The sequence below is a fragment of the Desmodus rotundus genome, chromosome 7 (genome assembly GCF_022682495.2).
Source record: "Desmodus rotundus isolate HL8 chromosome 7, HLdesRot8A.1, whole genome shotgun sequence".
Classification (NCBI taxonomy): Eukaryota; Metazoa; Chordata; class Mammalia; order Chiroptera; family Phyllostomidae; genus Desmodus; species Desmodus rotundus.
Genome location: NC_071393.1, coordinates 131,799,389 through 131,825,498, shown reverse-complemented (window position 1 = coordinate 131,825,498; position 26,110 = coordinate 131,799,389). Strand labels below are relative to the sequence as shown.

General features: G+C 44.4%; 1 protein-coding gene across 3 annotated transcripts in view; it reads right to left on the bottom strand.

The window, feature by feature from the left end:
* VRK1 (VRK serine/threonine kinase 1) overlaps positions 1–26,110 on the bottom strand; it is a 71,346-nt gene that overhangs the window by 36,210 nt on the left and 9,026 nt on the right. For 2 of the 3 annotated variants that reach the window (XM_024568294.4, XM_024568295.4), the window contains exons 2-3: positions 7,775–7,939; positions 3,018–3,073 (exon numbers count right to left, since the gene is read on the bottom strand). In XM_024568294.4, coding sequence (XP_024424062.2) covers positions 3,018–3,073; positions 7,775–7,934 — 216 coding nt within the window. In that variant the 5' untranslated portion in view covers positions 7,935–7,939. Of the gene's footprint in view, positions 1–3,017; positions 3,074–7,774; positions 7,940–14,344; positions 14,413–26,110 lie in introns of those variants that run through there. The other variant, XM_071222080.1, reaches the window with a different exon arrangement.

The following is a 26,110-nucleotide window of genomic DNA, read 5'->3' as shown; positions in this document are numbered from 1 at the left end:
CATGAAGAAAAGTGAAATGGTGGGCAAACACGCCGACAACACTTTAAAGTTATCAACGACCCTTCCACGTATGAACTCGACGAAGTAATGGGGACCCAATTACCCCTCCCACTGTACACGGACACAGAAGCAGGACAATATAGGAAACTACCATCTTCTGCCATTAGACAGAACGGGCCGCGCAGAACAGTCACCTGCGGCACTAGAAAACACGTGAGCCCTCGACAGCCCCAGCTGTGTCCTAGAGGCACCGGGGGCAAGAAGGAAGAGAATGAAGTCACAGCAGGGAAGAACACACAACAAGAGAGGAGAAATTTTTTAATTTAGAAATACCAGGGACTTCCCATCAAGATGGAGGTGTAGGTAAACATGCTTCCCCTCCTCATGCAACCACAGAAAGAATTACAAATAGATCTCAAAACAAGTAACACCCAGATCCGTCAGAAAATTAAGCTGTATGGAGTCTGACAGCCAAGGATTTAAAGAAGCAACCATCATCCACGTGGGTGGGGGGTGGAGACGCAGAAAGGGCAGAGAGGCGAGGAGACGCGGTGTGGCACTGAGAGGCGGCACTGGTGAAACAGGCAATCCCACACTCACGCGTGGCGGATCAAAATCAGGAGGGACACCTTGGAAGCAAGTGATCCTAGGCCCAGGCCAGACCACACAGCTCAGGGTTCCAGCGCCAGGGAGATAAATCCCCGTAACTTCTGGCTGTAAAAACCAGTGAGGGTTGGGGTGGCAGAAGATACTGCTGGATTTCCAGGAGACTCTGCTTAAAGGTCCCGCACATATTTAAATTATACCCAGACACCTCCCCTCTGGGATTCATCACCAGGGCGACAGCTGGAAGGACATCAGTCACACAGGGCAAATGCTCAGCAAACCTCCAAACGCCAGATGGCGGCACTGCCACTTCTCCAAGCCCTCCCCCCACACACAGCCGCAAAGTGGTGAAGCGGGTTGCCCTGCCCTGGCAATTACCTAAGACTCCACCCCACACAACTTACAGGTGCCTTTTCTACAACAGGCCACACTACTAACACAGGGACTCAAAGCAGCTCTATCTAATACACAGAAAAAAACACGGGGAGGCTGCCAAATTGAATGAAAAAACGGCACAAAACTCCAGGAAAAGAACTAAACGAAACAGAGATAACCAACCAATCAAATACAAAATCCAAAACACTGGTGATCAGGATGCTCAAAGAACTCCTTGAGTATGGCAACAAAATAAAAAAGACCCAGGGAGAAATGAAAGTTACACTAAGTGAAATAAAGAAAAATCTATAGGGAATCAACAGTGGAGGGATAAAGTTGGGATTCAAATCAATGATTGGGAACACAAGGAAGAAATAAGCATCCAACCAGAACATCAAGAAGAAAAAAGAATTCAAAAAATGAAGATAGTATAAGGTGCCTCTGGGCCATCTCCAAACATACCCACATCCAAATCACAGGCATGGCAGAAGAAGAGGAAGAGCAAGAAATTTAAAACTCATTTGAAAAAATAATGAAAGAAAATGTCCCTAATTTGGCAAAGGAAATAGACATATAAGTCCAGGAAGCACAGAGTCCCAAACAAATTGGACCCAAAGAGGTCCATACCAAGATATATCATAATTAAAATGTCAAAGGTTAAAGATCAAGAGAGAATCTTAAAAGGAACAAGAGAAAAGCAGAGAGGTACCTACAAAGGAGTTCCCATAAGACTATCAGCTGATTTCTCAAGAGAAACTTTGCAGGCAAGAAAGGACTGGCAAGAAGTATTCAACGTGATGAAAAGCAAGAATCTACAACCTAGATTACTCTATCCAGTGAAGCTATCATTTAGAATGGAAAGGCAAATAAAGAGCTTCCCAGACAAGGTAAAGCTAAAGGAATTCATCATCACCAAGCCATTATTACATGAAATGTTAAAGGGACTTATTTTTAAAAAAGAAGATCAAAACTATGAACATTAAAATGGCAACAAATGCACAATTATCAACAACTGAACCTAAAAAAGAAACAATCTAAGCAAACAACCAGAACAGGAACAGAATTCAGAGATATAGAGATCATTTGCAGGGTTATCAGCTGGGATGGGGAGGGAGAGAATGGGGGGGAAGGTACAGGGATTAAGAAGTATAATTGGTAAGTACAAAATAGATAGGGGGATGTTAAGAACAGTATAGTAAATGGAGAAGCCAAAGAACTTATATGCACAACCCATGGATATGAACTAAGGGGGTGGGGAGATTGCTGGAGGGAATAGGGGTAGTGGGTGGGGCGGGGCAAAGGGGGAAAAATTGGGACAACTGTAATAGCATAATCAATAAAAAATATTTTAACAAATAAATAAATAATGAAAAAGAAAAGAAAACTTAAACTGTTAAAAAAGAACGCCAAAAAAATTAAAAGCCAGTCTTCCTCATGAACAAAGACGTAAACACCCTTAACAAACTATCGGCAAGTCAGTTCCGGCATCATGTTCAACGCACAATGCACCATAACTAAGTGGAGTGTATGTTCACAATACAAAGTGAGTTCAACACTCAGATATCAATCAATATAACTGCCACATTAACAGAATAAAGAAGAAAAATCCTATGACCCATCTCAACAGATGCTGAAAAGCATTTAAAAAAACCAACAGCCAAACTACAGACTGGGAGAAAATATTTACAACACATATCTGAAAAAGGACTTGTATCCAGAATACCTCTTTTACTACCCAATTATGAAAAGCAATAAAACCTGATTATAAAAAAAAGTGGGGTGGGGGAGCCTGGCCGGGCGGCTCTGCTGGCTGGAGCACCGTCCTGTGCACCAAAAGGCGGTGGGACCAGTCCGGTCAGGGCGCACACAGGAGGCAACTGATTGATGCCTGTCTCTCTGTCTCTCTCTCTCCCCCTCCTCCCTTCCCCCACCCCTTCCTCTCTCTCTGAAATCAACAAACATATCCTCTGGTAAGGATTTAAAAAGTTGGGGGGAACTACACTAAATCAACAACAAAAATAAAAAAATGTTCTTACCACTTTTACAACATAGGGTGCATCGCTGCCCACTGATTTTGAAGAATTCTTATCAGCTGTTTGAAAAAAAAAATGACATATAATATCAGAACAAGAAGTAGTATCATTACAGACTGTTACTAACACTTTATTAATATTTAGGTCCATATCCCTATAACCCATTGACAGAATAAATTTCAGTCCCCAAATATGTATTTTGGGATATCATTACAATATATGTTATCAATTCTAAGACTCTCATGGTTTAACATGTCTGAAACTGGAATGCATCTTATAATGGCTGATATCTTCAATATGATCATCAAGTAAGTATGAAAAACTCTAAGTTAAACTTTGAATTCAAAAGAATGCATGGCCGGTGATACACTAACGTATGTTGAGAATTACCAAGACAATAACTGATGCAATTGCTCATACTTAATAAACTAGGGAATCATTTTAAGTAGGAGTATGAAAAGAGGGAGCTGAAGTTCCAAAATCACTAGTTTGGGGGGGGGGGGGGAAGGGAGGGACAAGGGGGAGCGTGCCTAGACTCAGGATGCTGGCACTGACACTCCGAACTGCCAGCCAGAACACGGTTAATGTGGCTGTCATTTTATTTCATGCAAATAAAGGAGCACGGTTGCCCTAGAACACTGAGTTAGGAATACGAGGTTGCCAGTATCCATTACACAAATATGCTTACCAAGTTCCTGCTATATGCAGATTTCTAAGAAGCTGATTTAGCAGTGAACGAGAAAAAATAATCCCTACCCTTATGAAGCTAACACTTCCGTGGCAGGACACAGACAACCACGAAAGCATAAATATGTGTGCCGGTGACGAGCGCAGCAGGGAGAACCGAGCAGGAAAGGAAGGCAGGCAGTGTTGCAAGAGTGTAAGAGAAGCCTCACCACCAGGGTGTCACTGCGGGGGCAGCGGGCTGAACACAGGGTGGGGATGAGCCCTAAAGTGTCACAGCGAAGGTGACTCCGGGCCAACCCAACCAGCCCAGGGGCCCTGACGTCATGGGAGCTTCTGACAGGTCTGAGGAAGGCAAAGAGACAAGGTAGCTGGAGAAGAAGGAGTGAGTGCAAAGCAGCAGGGAACAAACACGGCGAGCCCGACAGCTGACATAAAGCTATCACTATGAATGAGGTGCAGAGGCGCCAGAAGGTTTCGAAAAGAAGACTGGCCAGATCAGACTCTGCCTTTTAATGAACTGTTCGGCTGCTTTGGGGAGAATGGAGTGTGAGGGCAGGACACCAGCGCTCTGGGCAAGACGCGAGGGAGGCCTGAACCGGAGAGGCAGCAGACAAGGCAGTGCCAAATGGTCAGATTGTGGATGTATTCCCAAAAAAGAGCCAGCGGGATTTGTTGATGAACTGGACGTAGAGGTTAAGTGGGGAAAAGGAGATGAGGATGACTCCAGGTCTTTGGTCTGAGCAGCTGGAAAGAGGAAGTTGCTACGTCCAAAGACGGAGAACACTGCAGGAGTTGCTGGCACTTTGGGGGTATCGAAAATTTGAGATCCGTATTAAATATCCAAGTTCAGATGTTAAATACGCAGCAGATATACAGGGTGGGGCAAAGGCAGGTTAATAGTTGTTCGTACAGAAATACAATAATGAGTAAATAGTAATACCAGAATAAACTCTGTTTCACATACTCAAAACTGTAAACCTGCTTTTCTCCACCCCGTGTAAGTCTTCAGTTCAGAAGAGTGGTGGCAAGTTGGGAAATAAATGGGTCACCAACCTATGAAACTGGAGGAGACATCCTAGGAAATGCAGGTGAACAGAAAGGAAGACGTCCTAGGACTGAGTCCTAAGGCATTCTCACACCAGAGGTTGAAGAGACGAGGAGGGACAGACAAAGGGAACCAGGAGACCACCAGCCAGCTGGGAAGTAACTAGAACGCTTCAGTCGAAAGAAGAAACACCAAGTCATAAAACTGGCTAATGGGCAGAAGGAAGAGCCAAGGAACATCAATTAGATACTGAATTAGTAATAAAGCACAGATTTTTTAAAAATAAGCATTTAATGTACAAAATATTAAATTGAAGATAGTATACTAATAATACTGTACAATTCAAATGAGGAAAGAGGGGGAAAGAAGTTCAATAATTCGTTCAAACGATATGTACTGCAAAATATGCCAGGCACTAGGAACACCCTAAGAAGAGCTGTCCCATCGTCGAGAAGCACATGTGTATTCTGGAAAGAAGAAAAGTCATTTCAATACAGCATGGAAAGGACCATAAAAGGATTAACACAGAGGGACCATAAATAGACAGTGCCCACCCTAAGCTCAGCTTTGGAAAATCGAAGTAAAAGAAGCAACACAGCCAAAGATCAAGAGGCAAAAGGCGGCATAACAATCAAAGCATGGATTTTGAGGGGATGAGAGGGGTGAAGATATAGTTACAGAGGAACCAGACTGTATGAAGGGTCTTGTATGCCCTTCTCAAAACTTTGGCACGAAATCCGAAGGGAACCCGGGAGACATTAAAGACATTTAAACGGAAGGCCCTGTGATCTGATTAGCAGGCTAGGTCACTCAAGCCACAACATGCACAACGGGATGCCAGGGACAAGGCTGAGCAGCGAAGACTCACTGCCACGATGAGAATGCAGACAGGACAAGAAAACGACCTGTGCTGATAAGGTGGTGGCCGCAAAGGAGGAGAGAAATGAATGGTCTGCGGAGCCCCTCAGTTAGAGCGACAACCAGATGAGATGCCGGGGGTGGTAGTGAAGGACGCTGCAGAGTGCCCTCCCAGTGTCCAGGTTGGGGGGATAACCACCCCCCAAGATAACCCTCTCGTTCAGATAACCCAGCCACAAGCGGCTCCGGAGAGAGCACAGGATGATAGAGTTTTGGACTTGCCCGGGGGACATCGTGTAGAGGTCCCTTGTAGGCCACTGGCTAGGGCCTGCCCTGAGGAGACCAAGTCCTAGGCTACAGATAAAAGGCCTTGAGAGGACTGGCAAGGCCAGGCTCTGATTTGGAAATCTGCAACAGAGAGAAGCCATGAGACTGGATGAGGTCACTCAGAGGGGATGTGCAGAATAAAAAGTGAGCCAAAGGAGGAAAGCTGCAGAACACAGAACACCTACGACGGAGCACATCCAGAGAGGTAGGTGGGAAACCCGAAGTGAAGGTGCGTTGTCAGGAAGACAATGGATGCAATTTTTATGAGTGTGAAAGTGAAACCATATCAAATGCTGCAAAAAATACCCACAGAAAACTCAAAAGCAATCTGTCTAATTCATGAGCAGAAACTGCTGATGATCCTGATTATGGCAGTTGTGGTAAAACTGGAGGCAGTATTGAAGCAACCCCTTCCCCAGATTCATCAATCCAGTTCTACAGAAGCGAAGTTTTATCACAAATAAAACTGCTAGCACTCAGGCAAAACAAGTTCCAAAATTGCCAAAGGGTTCACGAGCAAAGTAACTAATGCAAAATTAAGAAGCTGCTTGTTTAAAGGCAAGTTCCCATTCCTGCCACAGGACGTCCTGATAGACACATTCTGCAGAGACAGCTGACAGAATCGGCCGTATCTAAATTGCAAGGTCAAGAAACACACACCTGGCTAATAAAGCTACTGACCTTTCATGGTTTCTGAGGACTTCACCTTAAGTCAAAGACAGCCTAGTTCACCGGAATGGGTTTGGCTCTGAACAAAACTGAAGAATCAACACCTATTTCCTACTGACCTAGAGGAATCACACTTTTAAAATGTAATAAAGCAGCGGGTTTTAAGCTGTCTGTGGATGTACCCCACAGACAGGCTAACCGACTGCATGCAGCCCACCAGACCTGGAGGAGGCTGAGGAAGCGCGGCTGCGCCGTTCACTACGGCAGTGGTCTCAGCTTCAGCACGCGTGGGCCCGCTACAGTTTCTGCCCGCGCGTCTGGGGCGGGGCCTGCGCGTCTGCAGTTCACACAGGTCTCCACACGATGCTAATCTGCACTATAGCATCGGCATCTGAGAGAGAGATTGCTTCTCTCTCAGGGAAAAGGGGTTCCACTACTAAAAATAAAATTTTATAAACCTCCAGGCAGAAATTAAATAATGAATTATGTGATGGACTAACCAAATCACGATTAAAGGTGAAACCACAGAAGAATTAGAGAGAAGTATCAAAAGCAAATATGAAGTGCATTGTATCATTATAATGTTCTTGATGAAGCAGACAGCTTTAGAAGTAATCAGGTAAAATATTTTTTACATCAACAATTTAGTTAGAATCTCAGAGTTCCACAGCAGGTCCCTCAAAATTTCAAGGTAAATATGCTACCAGTGCATTAAATCAGGCCTAATGCAGTTTCTAGATCATTCTCCTAATTCCACGATGACTATTAGGGTTGTATAGAAAGAAAAATAATCTACATCTATTAAAGATCTGAAAATTGTCAAATTAAACCAAAACAGAGAAGTAAATCCTAATTGGATGGAGGTGGGAAAAAAATCCAGATCAATTTCTTTGGGTCACAAAAAAAATTTAAGATTATATGTAATGCCTTAAAAAGCTAAAGCCACAGTTCTCACTAATGACACTATTTCAGACATTTTACCCTCTTTTTCTATCATGACTAAAGCAACCATCTTCTTTTCCATTCCTACGTTGGAGATGCATTTTTCCTCATCATATAATGTTGAAGTGACTGTAGATTAGGAACATCCTATAAAAGCTCCTGAGAAATTACTCTGATCAGAAGGCGCATACACCTCGGCCTGACAAACCATCAGAGGCAGGACTGCTCTCACCAAGATATATACAACCAAAGCCGCCCTGGCCGATGGGTAGCCCCAGCTTCCACTCCTTTTTGGACAAGTCGGTGACCACCTCCCCAGCTGCGAAGTCTTCTGCAAGACGTCTCTTTGCAGGGCCCTGTCTTCCAGCTTGAGCTGCTTTAACACGAGGCATTTTCACTGAAATATAAAATAAAGCAACACTCAGAATTATAATCCGAGAAGTGTTCAAAAACGTTTTTCACTAAGAAAAGCTTCTGTGCAATACAGATGCTACTTAAATTCCTACTAATTCTAAAACTCAAAGGACATCTGCTGTAATTTATAATCCTATTTGATTATCTCTTAATTTTGGAGAGAAAACAATAAATAAAATGATCTATGCAATTACTTTCAAGAAAATATTTAGTTTTAAGTGCTACTTAACAACAAAAAACTGCTCCATAAAGCTGAGGGGGAGACGCCCCAGTTAGAACACACACTTCACTGTAACGCAGCGAGTCTACAAGGGTCGGCGCCAACGTGCTAAGGGCACAGCATACAGACTGAGAACACCAGACAGCACCAAGGGAGAAGGAGCAATTTTCTGAACTTAAAAGTAGTGTGGAGATCAAAATGAAAGGCCACATCACATAAATGAGAAAAGTCAACCCAGGGTAACCAACAGTAAGATACAGTTAATAGAATTACTAAACTTAAGCATTCGTTGAGCACCCAAGCCAAGAAAAAAAAGATATTTTACATGGAAAATAAAATCAGATTGTCATCACTTTGACAGCAACACTTTATGCCAGAAAAAAAAATGTAATGTTATTTAAGACTTGAGGATAAGAAACATAAGCTGAAGATTTTATACTCAGTTAAATTTCAAGTATAAAGACTTCAAAGTGTTATCAACATGGAAAAAGGGAGAATCTACTAGAGAACAAGCCTCAGATATCCAAAATGACTTGCATAAGAACTGATAGTGAGCAGCAACAGATAACTACTTGTAGAACCTGAGACTCCAAAGGCAATAAAGGAAAGAACAGAACACATAATGGTGTATGTCCTGACAATGCAGATACAGTACAACTGTGAAAAACCAGAGAACATATGCAAAAAAGTAATTACCCAGTAATTATATTGTAGTGATACTTGGTTTTGTTAACTAAGGCTACTGTATGCACAAATGTGGAATAATGCAAATGAGTAATTTTGCGATGTTTCAATTCGATCATATCCCTGCACCCTTAAAAATCAGGATTCAAACATGGAAGAAAGAGAATTCAGATAGCCAGAGAAGTAAGGTTAAAAATGCTGTATATTGGGAAATATTTTTAATTCAGATGGCATCTTTTACAAAAACCATACACACAAACACACACACTTTATTTCCTAACCCCATTCCCAAAAAAGCTTGAAAACAATAACCAACCCAGTAGCAATGAGCACCCCTAGTATACAAATTGTATTCTTGAAATACCATTACTTGTTAAAAGGAACCAGGTGAAGAAACAGCTGATTGCAGGCCTGGAGCTGCAAATGCACGAGACAGACTTGGAACACCTGTCGTTTGTGGATGTCAAGGAAGCTACCAAAAACCACCGCAGTTATGTCAACTACATCTAAGAAGCCAGCGTGAAAGACGTTCCCACTGATCAAAGACGAGCCAGTTTGTGTCAACAAGGATAACCAACCACCACAACGGATTAAGGCATAATAGGGGTAACTCCAAGAGTTTATAACAGCAAGAAACCCTAAATGGTCACCTCTGGAGGATAAGAGAAGACCACTCAATTTTGAAAAGTGGAAAATAAAGGGCAAGAATCAAGCATTTATCCTTTCTTGCTAATATAAATTGCACCACTGGGTAACCAAAAGAAGATGAAGAAAAATTTCTCCTTTTAGAAAAATTTCAACTAAGAAATGAGCAAGAACGGTTGGGTTAATACCATTTCTCCCTCCTAAAGAATAAATAAACCCAGACACTGAGACTTAACAGCTACTAACATCAAAATACAAGAAATATCCATTAGGCATTATATGCCTCCTAATAAAAGAATACACCACTACCCATGAAGCAATTTTGCCAAAAAAGGAATAAAAAATACTGAGACCCTGAATCTGGTCAAGCCTACCAATTCACAGGCTCTGGAGGGAACACAAGAACAGGATAAACCGTAAGGCGGGAAAGGAGTCAGCACAACCCTAACCCTGGGAAACCGTACAGCACGTGGACTCCCGTTTCCTCAACAGAGGGAAAGAGAAGATATGGGGAGAAAAACTAGATGTAAAAAGACTTAAAGACGGCATACGTAAAACAAAACTAAATCACGCAAATCCAAGCTAGTGTTCAGGGATGCACATCTGAGCCTAAAACTATAAAGACAGGGAAGGGATTACATAAAAGACAGAAGTGACACTGGAAAACCATAGCAAACCTGTGTTAAGGATGGGGCACATGGCTGGCGAAGTTCTATTTATCAAAGCACCTTGTAATCCGTTGTCTATATTTGCTTGATAAGGTTTTCTGTTAGTTTATGGTTTTAAACATTAAAAAGTTACTGCTCCTCTAATAAACAATCATGAAAGAATCAAAACTAGAAATCTTTTCATGTTCCACGAGCTTGTCCACTCACACACACACACACACACACGCGCGCGCGCGCGAAAGAAAAAGACTCTCATAGTAAAATCTGTACTTCATTTCCTCTGAACTACTGGTGCCCTTGTGCTTTTTAGAGACACTTATACATTATATTAAAGAATTTAGCTTTTTGTATTGCAAATAGTCTTCCCAATTAATCTGTCTTTTCATACTGTTTACTTGAGCTTTTGGATTTTACATCACCCTTAGACCTCACCCAGTCAAATTACTTTTTTCAATTATCTCCCATGTTTTCTCTTGTGGCTTCATATTTCACTGGTAAAATTTTGATCTGTCTACATTTATCATGGAATAAAATCCAAAGTGGGAATCCAGCTTTTTCCAAATGGCTATCCAGTTTTTCTTCCTTTCCTCGAGAGATCTAGTGCTGAAGGAACTTCTATCATACCAACTTAACTAAGCACAAAGTTCATATAAAGCTCTTCAATGTAGGTCCTAGATTACCAGCTTCTTTACAAACAAAAAGAAGAAAAAAGAGGAAGAAAAACAGATTCGTTTAGTTAGTACACGACACTAACTTTCTGCTGGGGGGGGCGGGAACCGCCCTCACACTTTGGTCCATTCCACATGACCGTGAGGAAGTCCTTGAAACATACTCCGTTGCTCTACAGAAAGGCCATTGTAATACAAACTACTTCTTTTAAATGTTCCTTCTCTTAAGTGGCCCTGGCTGGTGTGGCTCACTTGGTTGGGGCATCATCCCATGAAGTGAAAAGTTGTGGGTTCAATCCCCACGTGCTTGGGCTGCGGGTCCCCACTCTGAGTGCTTAGAGAGGCAACCAATCAATGGTTCTCTATCACATCGATGTTTCCCTCTCTCTTTGCCTCCCTCCCCCTCTCTCTAAAAATCAATAAGCATGTCCTCAGGTGAGAACATATCTAGATGACAGACAGATAGATACATAGATAGACAGACCCCAAATGAAACTCCCTTCTCTCTGGGGCTTTTCACGGAAAAAGATGTAGAAGCCTCCCAGCCCCTACAATCTTAGGTGGGCCTCAGGCAGCGAGGGCCATGCCAGTGTTCAAGGGAATAACAGTGAATGAATAAACCTTCGGTCAAATAACACATCTTTTCAAATGCTGAGAAACATAAAAGAGGTAAGCATGTATAGCTGGTTTGTCACTGACTTGTACAGGCAATTCAAATAATAACCATTCCTAAAAAAAAAAAAAAAAAAAAAGCCATACATAAGAATGGTTATGATTGTTGGAGCATGCTGCTGGATTCTACTTGCTATTATTTCATTTAGGAATAAAATGGATATTCATAAGAGAAATTTTTCTGCAGTTTTTCTATTATCTATTTTGACCTCAATATTATGTTCGCTTCATAAAAAGACTTTAGAAGCTCTTCCTCTTTTTAGCACAACAGAAAATTTAAACAGCATTTATGTGATCAGATCCTCAAAGGCCTTGAAAACCTCAGCTGTGAACACCGGACAACGTGAGTGGGGCCAAGGAAGTGGGGCACGTGGAGCCCCGTACCCAGGGCACCGACCATTGCAACCGCGCGAAATCTGACTCGCAGCAGCTGCTACCAACTGCTCTCCTACGTGCCAGCCTCAGAGAAATGAAAACAGGCCCACCATGCCACGGACAAGAATGGTAACAGCAGCTTCATTCAAAACAGCCCAACACTGGACACTCACGTGTCTGTCAACAGAAGAAGATCCACAATAAAATGGGTGAGCCTCCAGTGTGCAGAAAGAGAAGTCACACACCACACAACAGGCTGTGTGACTCCGCTTCCGTGAGGTGTAACCACAGACAGAACTCAGCCGTGAGGACAGAATTCAAACAGGGACACCACCTGGGGGAGGACACGACTCAGAGCTGGCAGAGGAAAGTTTCTGGGGACAGAGCGATGCTCTATAGCCCAACCTGGTGGTCCTTAAACGGTGTGTTCACTTCACAAAAGTTAATCAAGCTGTATGTTTATGTTTTCCATTGTTTTTACTATGTGAAATTAACAGTAATTTACATGAATCATCAGTGTTATGACAGTCAGGGCACAGTCAGGAGATAAAAAATACACAAGGAACGTAAACAGGAAACTTTAATGTAAAAACTGCTAATCTGTAAAAGGTGGTACACTACTAAATGGGGCGAACGAGAACACTAGGCAACGCAGGCACAGCCAGGGCAGGAGGCTCCGTCCAAGGCTACCGGGGGCACACAAAACGGAACCCTTCATGGACAGGCTGTGGCTCCAGCCCGCTGGGTGGCAGAGTTCTCTAGGGTGCCAGTGGGCTGGAGCTGGCCCAAAGGACTCTGCCTGCTGGGGTGCTCTGGCAGCAAAGAGCTGCCTTCTGGGGCGCTAAGGAAAGTCATGAAGAGGAAGCCTGGCTGGCAGCTCACCTGAGAGAGAAAAGGAAAAAAACCAAGCACACTGCAACATGAGAGAAGCCCCTTCTGCCTTGCCATGCCCCCCTCCCTCCCTGTCTAGTGACAAAACCTCACGCTGTGCTGAAAAGGAAAAAGTGTTCACAGGGTCAAACTCGAGCAAAGGAAGGTGAATTCGGAGTCGGGAGGCAGTGCACTGCTCATGTGCACAAGACTGAGTAACTTTCCATACGCACACACACCTGGGCAACAAGCACCGGGACCAGGACACTAGGAACATCTGCGTCGCACCATCAGGTCGCCCAGAGCCCTCCTCCTGCCAGGGCCCACTCCCACCTCTCCTCCCAGCTTACTGGCAGCCCCTGGGGCAGCCACTCACTTCAGAGAGCACAAGTCTGCCACGCCCTATCTGATCCTCGCTGCATCTGGCAGCCCCTCTTGTTCAAGTTACAGGGTTACTTCCGTAAAACTCCTAGTTTTAGAGAACATGAAATCTGTGTTTTTCAATCTCCTTGTTCCTTTTCAGGTGATTTTCTGAAATAAAAAATTATTTAAAACCAGAAGTCCCTGCTAAAAACTGTGATAAACAGCATAACCATAGCATTTGCTTCAGCAAGTTAGTGAATTTTCTAAAGAACTTAAGCTCTGGCTGGTGTGGCTCAGTGGACTGAGCATCAACCTGCAAACCAAAGGGTCGCGGGTTCAATTCCCAGTCAGGACATGTGCCTGCGTTGTGGGCCAGGAGGGGGCGAGCCAGAGGCAATCACACACTGATGTTTCTCTCCCTCTTTCTCCCTCCCCTCCCCTCTGTCTAAAATAAATAAATGAAATCATTAAAAAAAGAACTTAAAATACTAACTTGAATTAAACAATTACATTAGTACCTTATAGGTTTCTTCTAAAAAAGACCCAATACCTACTTCGAGATTTCTAGTAAAGAGCACGTTGGAGGGCACAATCCTCGACCAAGTCCTCCCACGGAACTTCTGCCCACTTGGAACAAAGAAAATCCACTCTGATGAGAGCCAATCCAACAGAGATGCTTCAAAGAAAAAGTGCCCCAGCACACACAATCCACTACATAATCCGACCAGTTCTGTTCCCATTGATATGAAATGAAATGCAAATGCAAGTGAAAGCACATCAAAATTCAAATCAACACTGCCCTTTGCTGAAATCACTCACTGGTATATTCCGTATTAGCATATTCACCAAAATTTAATTGTAAACAGAGTAATTATGGTACTAAAGTTATTAAATACACAAAGCAAGCTTGGAACTATACATATTCAAATAGAATTTCAGTGGCAGATCAACTTTTATATTGGAAACAATACCCTAATTAATAGTCAGCTCTGATAATAAAATGGTCCTGTTTTTCAGATAACATTCCAAAAAAGTTCTGCTATGAATATTAAAGTGTTGTGAAGAGAGTTTTTAAATTTCAATAGCTATATTTATCACAATATGGTACTGTATTTAGACAACTGGCACTTTCAAGTCCTGGATTCAAATTTGGAGCAATTTCTTTTTTTAATCTTCTGTTGAAGAGAGAAAAAAGTTTGAATGATTCCAACAACTCCACTTACACTTAGTGAGCGCTTCGAACCCATCGCACCCCAGCTGGAAGACGGCAGGGCTGCACAAAGCTTGTTACACACCGGACACCTGGTCACACGTTTTCCCTGAAACAGGTGTGCACGTCAGTTCCTCTGAGGGGGTTGTGTAATTTATGAGGCTTTCTTTAAAATCCCAAGCACCTGTGATGCTTTTAAACTGCAGACACGCTGACTCAAGGATACTTCTGCACCAATTGGACTAGTCACCACTCCGTTAACATGGTACCAACAAGGCCCCATCTCCACTCTGCACAGTATAAAGCTGTCTCTTACCCGCCCCCATCTACCTTCCCTGAAACTTCTCCACGCCCAAACACCTCTCCTCAGTTGGATATGCGCTCTGGCTTCCGCTCTGCTCTTACCTCTTACGGCATTTGACAAGTGTTCGCTGCAAGTTTATGAGCTCCTTGAAAAGAAAACTGTCCCGCAACGCACCGCACTTGGTAGGAATGCGGAAAGTGTGCAAAACTGCACAGCAAAAGGCTGAGCGTTTTCTTCCCTTTGAGTTCCTGACATCTCACTTCACACTCGACGAACATCACCCGCTGCAGTGGGTACTGTCACTCTTACAAGTCCAGCGACTAAAATCTCTTCCACGCTCCACAAAGACTATGTCGAACCCTGTTAATTCTCCTCAAAACTAGAACCCACCTTCCTGACTCATAATTCTCAAAAGATGACTCGCCTCCTAGTTTACAGGAAATAAACAAAAACACAAAAAGGCAGAAGCTTCGGGTGGGAATTCCCTAGTTGCCAAGACCCAAAGCTACAAACCACCTGCCCCCGCCACGTGCAGCCCAACTCCGCACCCATCCTATCTGCCCTCTCTGCTGCCACCACAACGTAGGAACGCGACCCCCTCTGTCAAACACCAGGCCGTCCTCAGCCTTGTAGCCTCCTCAGAACGTAGCCTAGCCATTAACCCTCGCTGGTTCATTCAGCATCTCCTTCACCTGGATCCTCCCAACACCTTTTAAATATGCTCTTGCCTCGCCCAGTTTTTAAATGTTTTTTTTAACCCCCCTCTACTATCATCCTAACTGTCTTCTCCCTTTGTCTTAATAACTGTCTGTACTTAGCTACATTTCCTTTCCCCCACTTGCCCGCAGCCCCTCCCTCTGGACTCCACCCTCAGGAGTCCACTCCAACCACTCTTGCTAAGGGCACCGAATCCAAATGACACTTGCGATCTTCTCACTGCCCAGCTGGCAGCACTCAGCGACGTGCTCACTCTTCCCTTCCGAAACGCTCTGCCTTTGCTGTCCCAGTACGATACCCTCCGGGTTCCATCTACTGCTTAGGCCACTCGCAGTCTAGACACCTGGGGAGACAGGGCAGCGAGTAAGAGCTTGCTCTTCCAAGGCGCTTGTTCCACTTCCTGTAGTGCTAGTTTTCACAGCAACAAACAAGGTTAACTGCGAACTCATGAAGACAAGCAACGGTGTGCTCACTCATTCAATCCCTCACAAACGTTTACCGATATCCTGCCACACGCCAAGCACTGCCCTAGACACTTGCGGAACGAGACCAAGGTCCTGCCCTTTGACACTTACATTCTACCAGAAAGACAGACACAATGGATAAATGATCTAATATTTTGAAAAATGTAGTGCCCTGTTGAAAAATGAAAAAGTAAAGCAGGTCAGGGGGATGGAGGACAGAGAGTGCCAGGCGGCAAGGGTTAGCTCGCAGCATTAACAGAGGGGTCACAGTCGGCCTCATCGAGAAGGTAAGATCTGAGCGAAGACTGGAAGGAGGTGAGGACATCAGCCATGTGAGCATCCGGGGCAAGCATCCTGGGCAGGCAACTAGGCGGAGGGTAAGCAGCGTGCATCCCTAAGGCGGGAACATGCCAGGCACCCAAAGACGGGTCAGGACCCCAGTGCAGCTGGAGGGGAGGGACAGGGACCAGAAGGGGGGGGGAGTCAGAGAGCTAACAGATGGACAATGGGGCGAGTGTGCCCCAAAGCCTCTGTAAGGGCTCTGACTTCTGCAAAAGGGTAAACATGCTTCTTCTGGAACAGGTACTGTACTTGTATTTAAATTCACAACACCTCGATCAAAACAAAAATCACACTCTGAACACTTCAGGCAAGAAGAATTCTCCCCCAGACCAATTTCTCACTGAAGTTCTTACATTTTTATAGTTCTTGCTAACATGTATTATTCCATTCTCAAAATCCACTCCATCTATAGACTGAAATATATAAACGTTATACAAATCCAAAATTTTGAGTGCCTTTTATCACTAACGTCACCTTAAGGCAGGAATGGGTGGGTAAAGGGTCAAAGTCCACTCCTAAAGGTAGAGGATAGGATTAAGCCAAGGGTGTCCAACCTGCAGCCCATGGGCTGCACGGGGCCCGGGATGGCTATGAAGGCGGCCCAACACAAAATCGTAAGTTTACTTAAAACAAGACTTAGTTTTATTACTTAGATATGTACATTTTCTATATTAGTGATCACAAACTTGGGACCTGCTCGACGACTTTAAAAAATTATTTAAAGCGCCACTGCATAATTAGGGTTATTAGGTGAGGACTTTTTTGCTTATCTGTGGTGGCACATATCACAAAAATTACACACGGACCTTTTCTTGTTCGTCAGTTTTCATTGGTGTTTGTGTATTTAATGTGCGGCCCACGACAACTCTTCTCCTTCCAGGGGGTGGCCCAGAGACACCAAAAGGTCAGGTACCCTGGATTAAACCCTATTCTCCTTTCACTTAAATGCACGCATTTGGTAGCACTATACTAGAGTGAATGGTCTGCAACTTTTTAACAGGAAACATAAAAACTTTTACCATGCTATGCCCCTTTTTAATTTAATATGAAAATAATACTGAACCCCATAGAATTCTACATTATTACAATGGGTAACGCCTGCTTCATTAATTCATTTGCTCATCAAATATTTATTGAGCACTTATTCTATGCCAGAACTCTTCTAGAAGATGGGAATAAAGCACTGAACAAATCAGACAAAAATCTCTGCCCTTGCTGAGTTTGCATTTTTATTTAGGAGAAACATAATTTTTTAAAAATTAGAACATGTGCTATGTCCAACAGTAAAAATTGCTAAGAAAAAAAAAATACAGTAGGGACTGGGAGTTGGGGGTTGGTTTGAAATGTAAAAGATGACCTGATAAAACCTCACAGGAAAGTGACATTTAAATGAAGGCCTGAGAATAAAGTGAGGGAACCTAGCCATGCAGTCATCTGTTGGAAGAGCATCCCACACTGGGGGGGTAGCAAGTGCAAAGGCCCTGAGGCAAGAACATGCCCGGCTTGTTCTAGAACAGCAAGGAGGCTGGCGCAGCCGCCAGGGAATTAGCCAGGGGAGCACACTAGCTGACTGGCGTCAGAGACGTGGCGGTTACAGCCAACACGTGGGCTGCTGCAAGGGCACGACTTCAACTCTCAGGGAGAGGGAAACCAGGGGGGTTTCCAGCAGAGAAGTGGCATGCTGACTTGCATTCTTAAAGCTCACCCTGGTCAATGCATCGAACAGACTGGGAGGGGGCAAGGCAGAAACCGCTCCCAGTTAGTACAGTGGAGTTACCAGTGGATTAACCAATGGATTAGTCCTCCCTGAATAGTAAGAATGTCAGGTTTTTTACATACTGCACTGACTTTTAGCCACTAAACGCAGGGTTACAGAATAACGTAAGAGGTTTTCTTATATTCTTTTAACTTTACACAAACTATCCCCCCCAAAAAAATAACTTCTGTGCCAAGTAGAAACAACTGATATTAGTGTCAGATGGCCTAGGAAACATGCTAATCACCTCACTCTAGATTTCCTCAGCCCTATCTTTATGGCAATTTAAATTCACCAGGAAATTGAACACATGAACTCACTTATTCCAAAGGCATTTATAAAACATCTCTGAAACATGTGCCAGAAACTGTGTGAGGGGCCAGAAATACAAGCTGACGGAAATGCAGCCTCTGGACTCAGGAAGCTGTACTAGCCTCACGCAGAAGCACCATCTCACAGATGCAGTGTGGTACCGTATCATCGGCTTCACCGCAGAGTCAATAAAAAGCCCTCCAGGTAAAGACTGCTTCTGAACCCTCGATAAAGCTGTCTATTAAAGACAGGGAGCCGCTGCAGACAGCTACACAATCAAACTCTAGTTTCATGGTGGGACAAAGTGCCTCTTCCAGCGATGGCAGAGCTCAAGGTATTTAGAGCTCTGACACTCCTGCTTCTTCCTCTTTTTCAATCTGGGCCAGAAAGCGCAGCGCCAAAATGTAAACTGACCCTCGTCTGAGGCGGCACTCCACCGTCACAGCTGTCCACGGAATTACCAGAGGCCCTTAAACAATGTCAGGACGCCTCGTTCCAACAGCACAGGGCTGGGATGCGCAGGCCGGCCCACTGGCCCAGGTGCTCTGCCTGGTGCAGCTGCCTCCCTTCACCGAGTCATGCACTTCTGCGTAACGGCTCTATGACATACAATTCTAGCGGACTAGATAATTTTAATAGAAGTCCCCTCCAGTCATCTTAGAAGTTGGGTGAAATATATAAATTAGTGTATAAAAGCCAGAGGAAGAACAAAAAAAAAAATGCCCTTTTCCCATCCCATTGTATCCCGAGCCAAAATCCTTCATTTGTATTTCTAACTTATTTGGGATTAAGAATTACATAGATTCGTGTAGGTGGCTTCCTGCCAAACTACAGTAAGTTAAAGAATAAAATCAAACAAGAGGTCATCGGTCAACAAAGAACTTCATCACCTCTTTTGTCAAATTACGTCAGGAAGAATTTGAAAGCAATACATCTAAAGACAATTCTCCTACAAATGAGCCAGCTAATCAGAAATTGATTAATGCATTTGATTAGAGCAAAGAAATCATGTGAAAAATACCACTTTTATATAGCCACTTCCCAATAACACAGCGAGTCTCCATACATTTACCACATTTTGTCCACGCAAACCCTACTGTGGAGGCAGAACAATGAGGAATAACAGCACACTCATTGCCAACACCATTTAACATAAGAAGCTGAGCCACAGACGGTGACCTGTGAGTTCCTGCCAGGGGCACCCAGTCCATCCCCCGGTTTCACTCAGAGAACCACGCATATGAATAAAAATAAGAGAAACATTCGCAGTACATGGTACCTGTAGTTACATTAACAAAGTAAGAGTCAAATATAACACAACAAACCACAAGATTACAGAAGTGAACCTCGAGAAATAATGGTTCTATAAAGTCATAGGTTTATTCCTGAAAAACTTTAAGTGAAACTCAAACTATGATACAATCTTTGAAGCAATTGTCACACTAGTCATGTTTTCACACCTAAGCTGGAAAGAACTAGGTGAAGACTCTCGCTTCTAACTCTGAAAAAGGAAATGAGTATCTTCCGAGGAGAAAAATTTCTTCCTACCCATAATTATTTTTACTTGTATTAGGAAAGTGGTTAATGTTACAACAGTACATTTTTGGTATAGTGAATAAAAATGTTTAAATACAGTATCAAATATACTTCCCAACTTTCATTCCTTCAAATGATATAACGGAGACCACGCAGTACACAAGCCCGACTGCAAACACAAGCCCGACAACCTCACTGCCACCACTCCCCCTAACGCAGCTGGCTTCCGTGAGACCTCCGCTCTTCACTTCCTTCGTGAGTTTTCGCGCAGTGGGTAGAAGACCCATCCCTGAGTCCTACCAGGAGCCCAGGAACCACCCGCGAAGCCGACTCTGCAGGAAATGCGTTCTTCTATCTTCTCCTACCGCCCCCATATCAGAAACTAGAAACTTCCTGCTCTGCCTATGCAAAGGCATCCTACCTAAGGGGGGGGGGGGGGCAAGTGTAGAGATGAGGACTTCGGAAAGCAAACCAAGGCAGCTGCTAAGCCGCTGCGCAACTTCTCCCCGATCTGATGCAGCCGGCCTACATCGAAAAGCATTACCGCATCTGATGAGATCATCATCACCATGTTCTTTGACCTGGGTCTGTGAAAATACTCAAACGTACATTTTTCTTACAAACCCTGGGGAACCAGCCTACGCGCATATTTAAAAAATTATTACAATGCTCACCTTTCTCATCAGATGCCCTGGTTGTTGACGGTTTAGAGGAAGTTATACACTGAGAATGGGGAAATAAGGTAGAAAGGGCGGGAGGGAGGGAGATGGATGTGGACCTCAACGGGCGGTGGCAGGGCCCTCTCAGAAGCCCTAAAAGGAGAGCTGGAAGGAATGCTTCTCTATGTAAAGCAAACATTTCCCCAAATTAGAAATTCTGCACCATACTGTTAATATTCTTACATAACATTTGGCATATTTTCAGTTTGGTAAATGACAGACTTCTCATTAGTTCTCCTGGGTGGGGCAGGGGTACATAAACTACCAAACTGTTCACAGTTACCTCTCTGGGTGCTCGCTATTAAGTTTATATGGAATAGCTACTGAATAGCATTTCTCCTTACATACTCTTGCAGCAGGGCTCAAAAGGAGAATATTCCTAAATACTCTAAAAGGAAATTAGGATTACCAAATAAGCAAAGTATTAGCAGAAGTGTACCACAGTCATTAAAAAAATTCTTGACGAAGTTCGACTGATTCCCAGTCAGGGCACACATCTGGGTTGCGGGTCAGGTCCCCAGTAGGGGGTGTTCAAGAGGCAAACAACTGATATTTCTCTCACACAACAATGATTCTCTCCCTCTCTTTCCGGCTTCCTCTCTGTGTAAAAATAAATAAATAAAATCTTTTAAAAAAATGAAAAAATAAAAAAATAAAAATTCTTGATGAAAACATAAAAAGAACTTTTCAGAATTTGAGACAAGGTTTTCTAAGCAACACACAAAATAAAACACTCAAGATACAAAGAAAATTGCTAAATTTGACAAAATAAAAATTCTCCAGATTACAAAATAAAAACTCAAAAGTAAAAAATGTCTACAAAACATATAACAAAAGGCTAATTTTCTTAGTACTTAAAAAACCCTTTATTACAAGGAAAAAGATAAAAAAGTGACATGGAGAGGCAAATGCACAGAAAAGTACACAGAGCTTTTAGAAAATCCGTATTGGCGGAGCTTTTAAGCACTGCATGCGAAGCAGGTGAGTGGCGTAGTGCACCCCCATGCACACATCACGCAGCCCCAGCAACGGCCCCCACACGGCCACCTGGGTCCTCTGCACACCTCAGCCCTCTAGTGCCCCCCAAGACTTTAGACCAAAGCCGACATCACCTCACTTCACATGTGACCCCTTCTAACGGTCACTTCTTCCTTACCCTCACCCAAGGGCATTTTTTCACTGCTTTGTTAGAGGGGAGGGAAAGGAGAGGGAGGGAGGGAGGAAGGGAGAAAGGGAGAGAAACAGAGAGGGGGAGAGGGAGAGGGAGGGAGAGGAGAGAGAGGGAGAGAGCCTGCAGGCAGGAGAGTATGGGGGGTGGGGAGGGGAGAGAGAAACACCGACTGGGCGCACCCCCCCACATGGGGACCTAACTGGAAACCTGGGCACGTGCCCTGCCTGACAAGGAATAAAACCCACAACCTTTCTGTCTGTAAGAAAACACTCCAACCAACCCAGCCACACCAGCCAGGGCCTAACAGGTACCTTTTTAAAACACAGCCGCCGCCGTATATCACTGCCACACCTAACAAAATTAATAATAATCCCTTAGTATCTAAGAAGATACAGAGGTACCTGGGCGCTCGTCATTAACCCGTTCCGGAACTCATGACAAGCACCGAAACCAGTGAGTACCGAATGTTGAGGCACTTTCTTCTGCAGGACTGTGTCGTGGCGCGTACAAGTTCTGGCAAGTGCGACCAGTCTCGAGCAAGCACCGAGTGCAGAAACATATTTTTTTATCAAAATGCAATAAGTACAGGGTTGACAAGTTCTACAGCCAAGGAGCACCCATGTATGACTATGTTCAAATCTCACTGTCTCAAAAAATGTCTTCTTGTAGTTGATTTTTCACTCACTGCATCTGGCTGATGTGTCCCTGAATCTTTTTAATAAACAAATGTCATCTTCCTCTTTTATTTTTTTCCTTCCCCTGGTCATTGGCTCTGTAAAATTTCCAGAATTTGGAGCTTTGCTGACTGTGTCCCTATACTGTCACTTAACCAGTCCCCCTGTAATTTGCTGTTTGTTGCTGCTGCTGCTGCTGCTGCTGAAATCGTCTCTGGCGTCAAAGCCCTTCAACCAAAGCCCACCAAGAACACACTCGTAGTTCAACAGGTCGGGAGAGCACACACCACGGGGACCAGAAGGACACCTCAGTGAGAGAATGTCCTAAAGAATCTACTACAGCATTTGGGCTTTGGTTGGGTAATTTGGGGAAGGACCTAGCGAAGCAGGGTTTTCCCTAAATTGGATGCTGTCAGAAAGTGAGGCCGTTCTATGCTTGGGTATCTCACGAAATCTTTTCCAAGGAAGGGGAGACTGGAAGGAAGATGGCGCTGTAACGGGTAAGGGAGCAGCGGGCACTCGTCCTGGCCGGGTGTTCTGTGGGTGGCAGGGCAGCTGGGCTGCGCTCCTGCTCTGCCCCATGCACCAGGAGCACAGGGATGCCTGGTCGGAAGTGCGCGGCAGGGGACTGTACATTCAACGGGAGAACCGCGTGGTCTCTGTGTGAGCCCCGAGCCACCCCCAACACCAGGGCCGCTCTCTGCTCTCCCTCTGCACTAGGCAGCAAAGCCCTTCCAGGCGGCCACTGTGCCCTTCTGACGTGGCCCCAATAGTCTCATGTTGTCTTAAAAACGTAAAACAAAACGTTCGCCTTGCTTTCCAGTACAAGACATTCCAGTTCCCTCCTACACGTAGGGAATGGTCTCCGAGATACAGTTAAGTAAAAATACAAAGGAAGAACTGTGTATACAAGTCAAACGGTTCTATCTATATAAAATAAAGAGACCTATCATGCACATGTTACATATGTATAAAAAACCCAACATTTCAATAAGTAAAAACAGAGATAATCTAAAAATGGGCAAAAGATTTGAACAGGCACTTCATAACACAGGACACTCAAATGACTAACAAGTATATAAAAAGGAGCCCAAGTCACTAGTTACCAGGGAAATGCCAATTAAAGCCACAAGGAGATCTTCCACACAACCACAGAATGGTTTTAAAAAAAAGTTTTTCACGTTTAACTGACAGTAGCAAGCAGGGACAAGGCTGCAGAGGTCCTGGGACTCACGCTTTGCTGGCAGGAATAAGAACTGGTACAACCACATTGGAAAACTGTTTGGCAATATCCACCCATTAAAGCTGAAGATACATACGTATGCCGGCAATTCTACTCTTAGCTAGACACCAGGCTAAAAGGAATATACGGGAACCAAAAGGTACGAACAAGAGCGGTTACAGCAGCTACAAATCAGAAGCTATTCAAGTATCCATCTACAACAGAATGGATAAATACATTGCGGCATATCATTCATAGTGGTTTTAAAAAACAGCCAGCTCCATTTTGACACACCTCCCTTAAATATACAAGGCGACAGTTCCCCACCCTTGGATACTCCAGGCAGGCTGGTGTCTACTTCAACCAACAGGGTCCAGCGCATGTGACGCTGTGTCACTTACGAGAATAAACGACTCTCCGGAAGCTTCCTCTGGGAATCCAGCCAAATATGCTGTGAAAAGCCAAGGCCTTGTGGAAAATCTGCAACCAGGGCAGAGCCACCTTTAAAGGGACCGCAGTGCTGGGAATAAGACTTCGGGCGCATTCACAAAGCACAGAGGAGGCAGGTGCACCGAAGGCACTCAGCCCCTATGCGCACACTGTCCGGTTTGAGCTTGGGGTCCCATCCCGAGGGCCCAGAGTACAACTGCAGGAGCTCCCCTCCCAATGGCTGTGATTTTATCCAGTACCAGGGAGACTGGGCTCACCCGCCACTTCCTGAACCCCTCTCCTCCTCAGCAGGGCCTCTGCCTCCGGCTCCGGACATTAACCTTCCTCCGGTCGTGTAAGACCACAAACCCCAGCGCAGCCTTTCGGCGGCCAGATCTGAACACAACCTGAACAGTCCGCCAGGGACTCCAAAGTTGCAAACAAGCAGAGCAAGCTTCAAGTTTCTGTCTCCGTTTAATTGTGTTTTAGATACACCACTGGAAAAATAAAATAGCCACTTAAAAAATAAACGTAGGTGCTCAACATCCAGATGAGACTGGTCTTCAAGACATCCCCGCCGGACACATGAGTGAAGGGGCAGCTAAGGATCCCACACCCGAACTAGCCCCACGCTGACCCAGAGTCCGTGAGCAGGCTGAAGTGGCTGTTGTGTAGTCCGCTGAGTTGAGTGGTGTGTCATGAAGTAATCACCCACCAAAACTAGTGTGTTATGCAGTAATAAGTAACAGGTCTACAGAGCTATTGAAAAAATACAGCAAACACATGCAACACACAGATGAATTTTAGACACAATGTTGAACAAAAGAAGACTGGTGAAAAGGAGTAAATAGGGTATAATGCCATTTACAGACGAGGGCAAAACCAGATAAAACTAAGTTCTAAGCACCAGAAATCAGAACACCTACGCTGGGCAGGAGTGGCTACTGGGGAGGGGACAGTAGAGGCTTCTGGGATGCTAGGAGTCAGTGAGTGCCTGGATCTGGGTGGTCCTTGTTTAAAGAGAGAGAGAGAGAGATCACGGAGCTAGACACTTCAGCTTTGTGCACGTTTTCCAGGATGAAGGCTGTTACTCCAAGAAAAGGAATCAGTAGAACGCTGTAACCTGGCAGATGTAAGGGTACAAAGGAGACACAAAGGACGACTCCAACTTGTCAGGTACGACTGCCCAGCAGTGCTGCTGACTGAAGGCTAAACCCGGGGCAACCAGAAACAGGGGCGGGAAGCCGGAAGCAGGAAGCAGCAAGCAGGTCCCGTTCATTCTGTGGTCCAGCATCCACCACAGCACCGCACACACAGCCACCCAGCTCCCCAGACACGCCTCTCATGTCCACCCTACCTTTTCACCCGCCCTCCCCGTGGTCTGCTTGTTGCCTCCTTCCTGCCCAGCTGCTCTTAATACTGCGATTCTAGTGTGGGGGCTCCCCAGACTTCCATCCCCAATCCTCTTTACACACACACACCTTTCTCCTGTGCTTTCTCTCGGTTGCGGGCATCATCATCACCTATTTGTACTTCTGAACTAGAAACTTCAGAGTTGACCAAAATTTAAGACTGCAGTTAGCTAAATCCAATAAAAAGAAAATTAACAGGATAAACATTAGCTCTTATGGTGGAACGCCAACACTAATACATAAAAACAGATGGTTTAAATAAACCGAGAGGTTTTAGTCAACTCCAGGTTGAACGATGTGCTCGTCAAAAGGATACAGCTGATATTAAGACGGTATGCAGAAGAAAGGTAATACTCTCCCATATTCACAGAAGAAAAGCGCTGTATCTAGAACAAGAGCCATGCCTAAGTACTGCATTCAGTTCTAAGCATGACAGATGAAAAACGGAGCTGACTCAAAGCAAGCCACTAATGTGGTAAACTGACAAGAAATCATGCCTCCTAAGGAGGAGCTCACCAACCGGATGGAGATGTTTCAGTTCAGGAACAGGGAGAAGACCTGATAACCACCTTCACACACTGGAAACGACGTGTGGAAGAGGGACTCGGCTTGTTCTACGTGTCTCCAAAAGGGAGAACTGGGTGGGAAAACAAGAAAGCAGACTTCCACTCAACACAAAAACGTACTAACAGTCAAAACTTTATTAAAAACAGGACAGGCG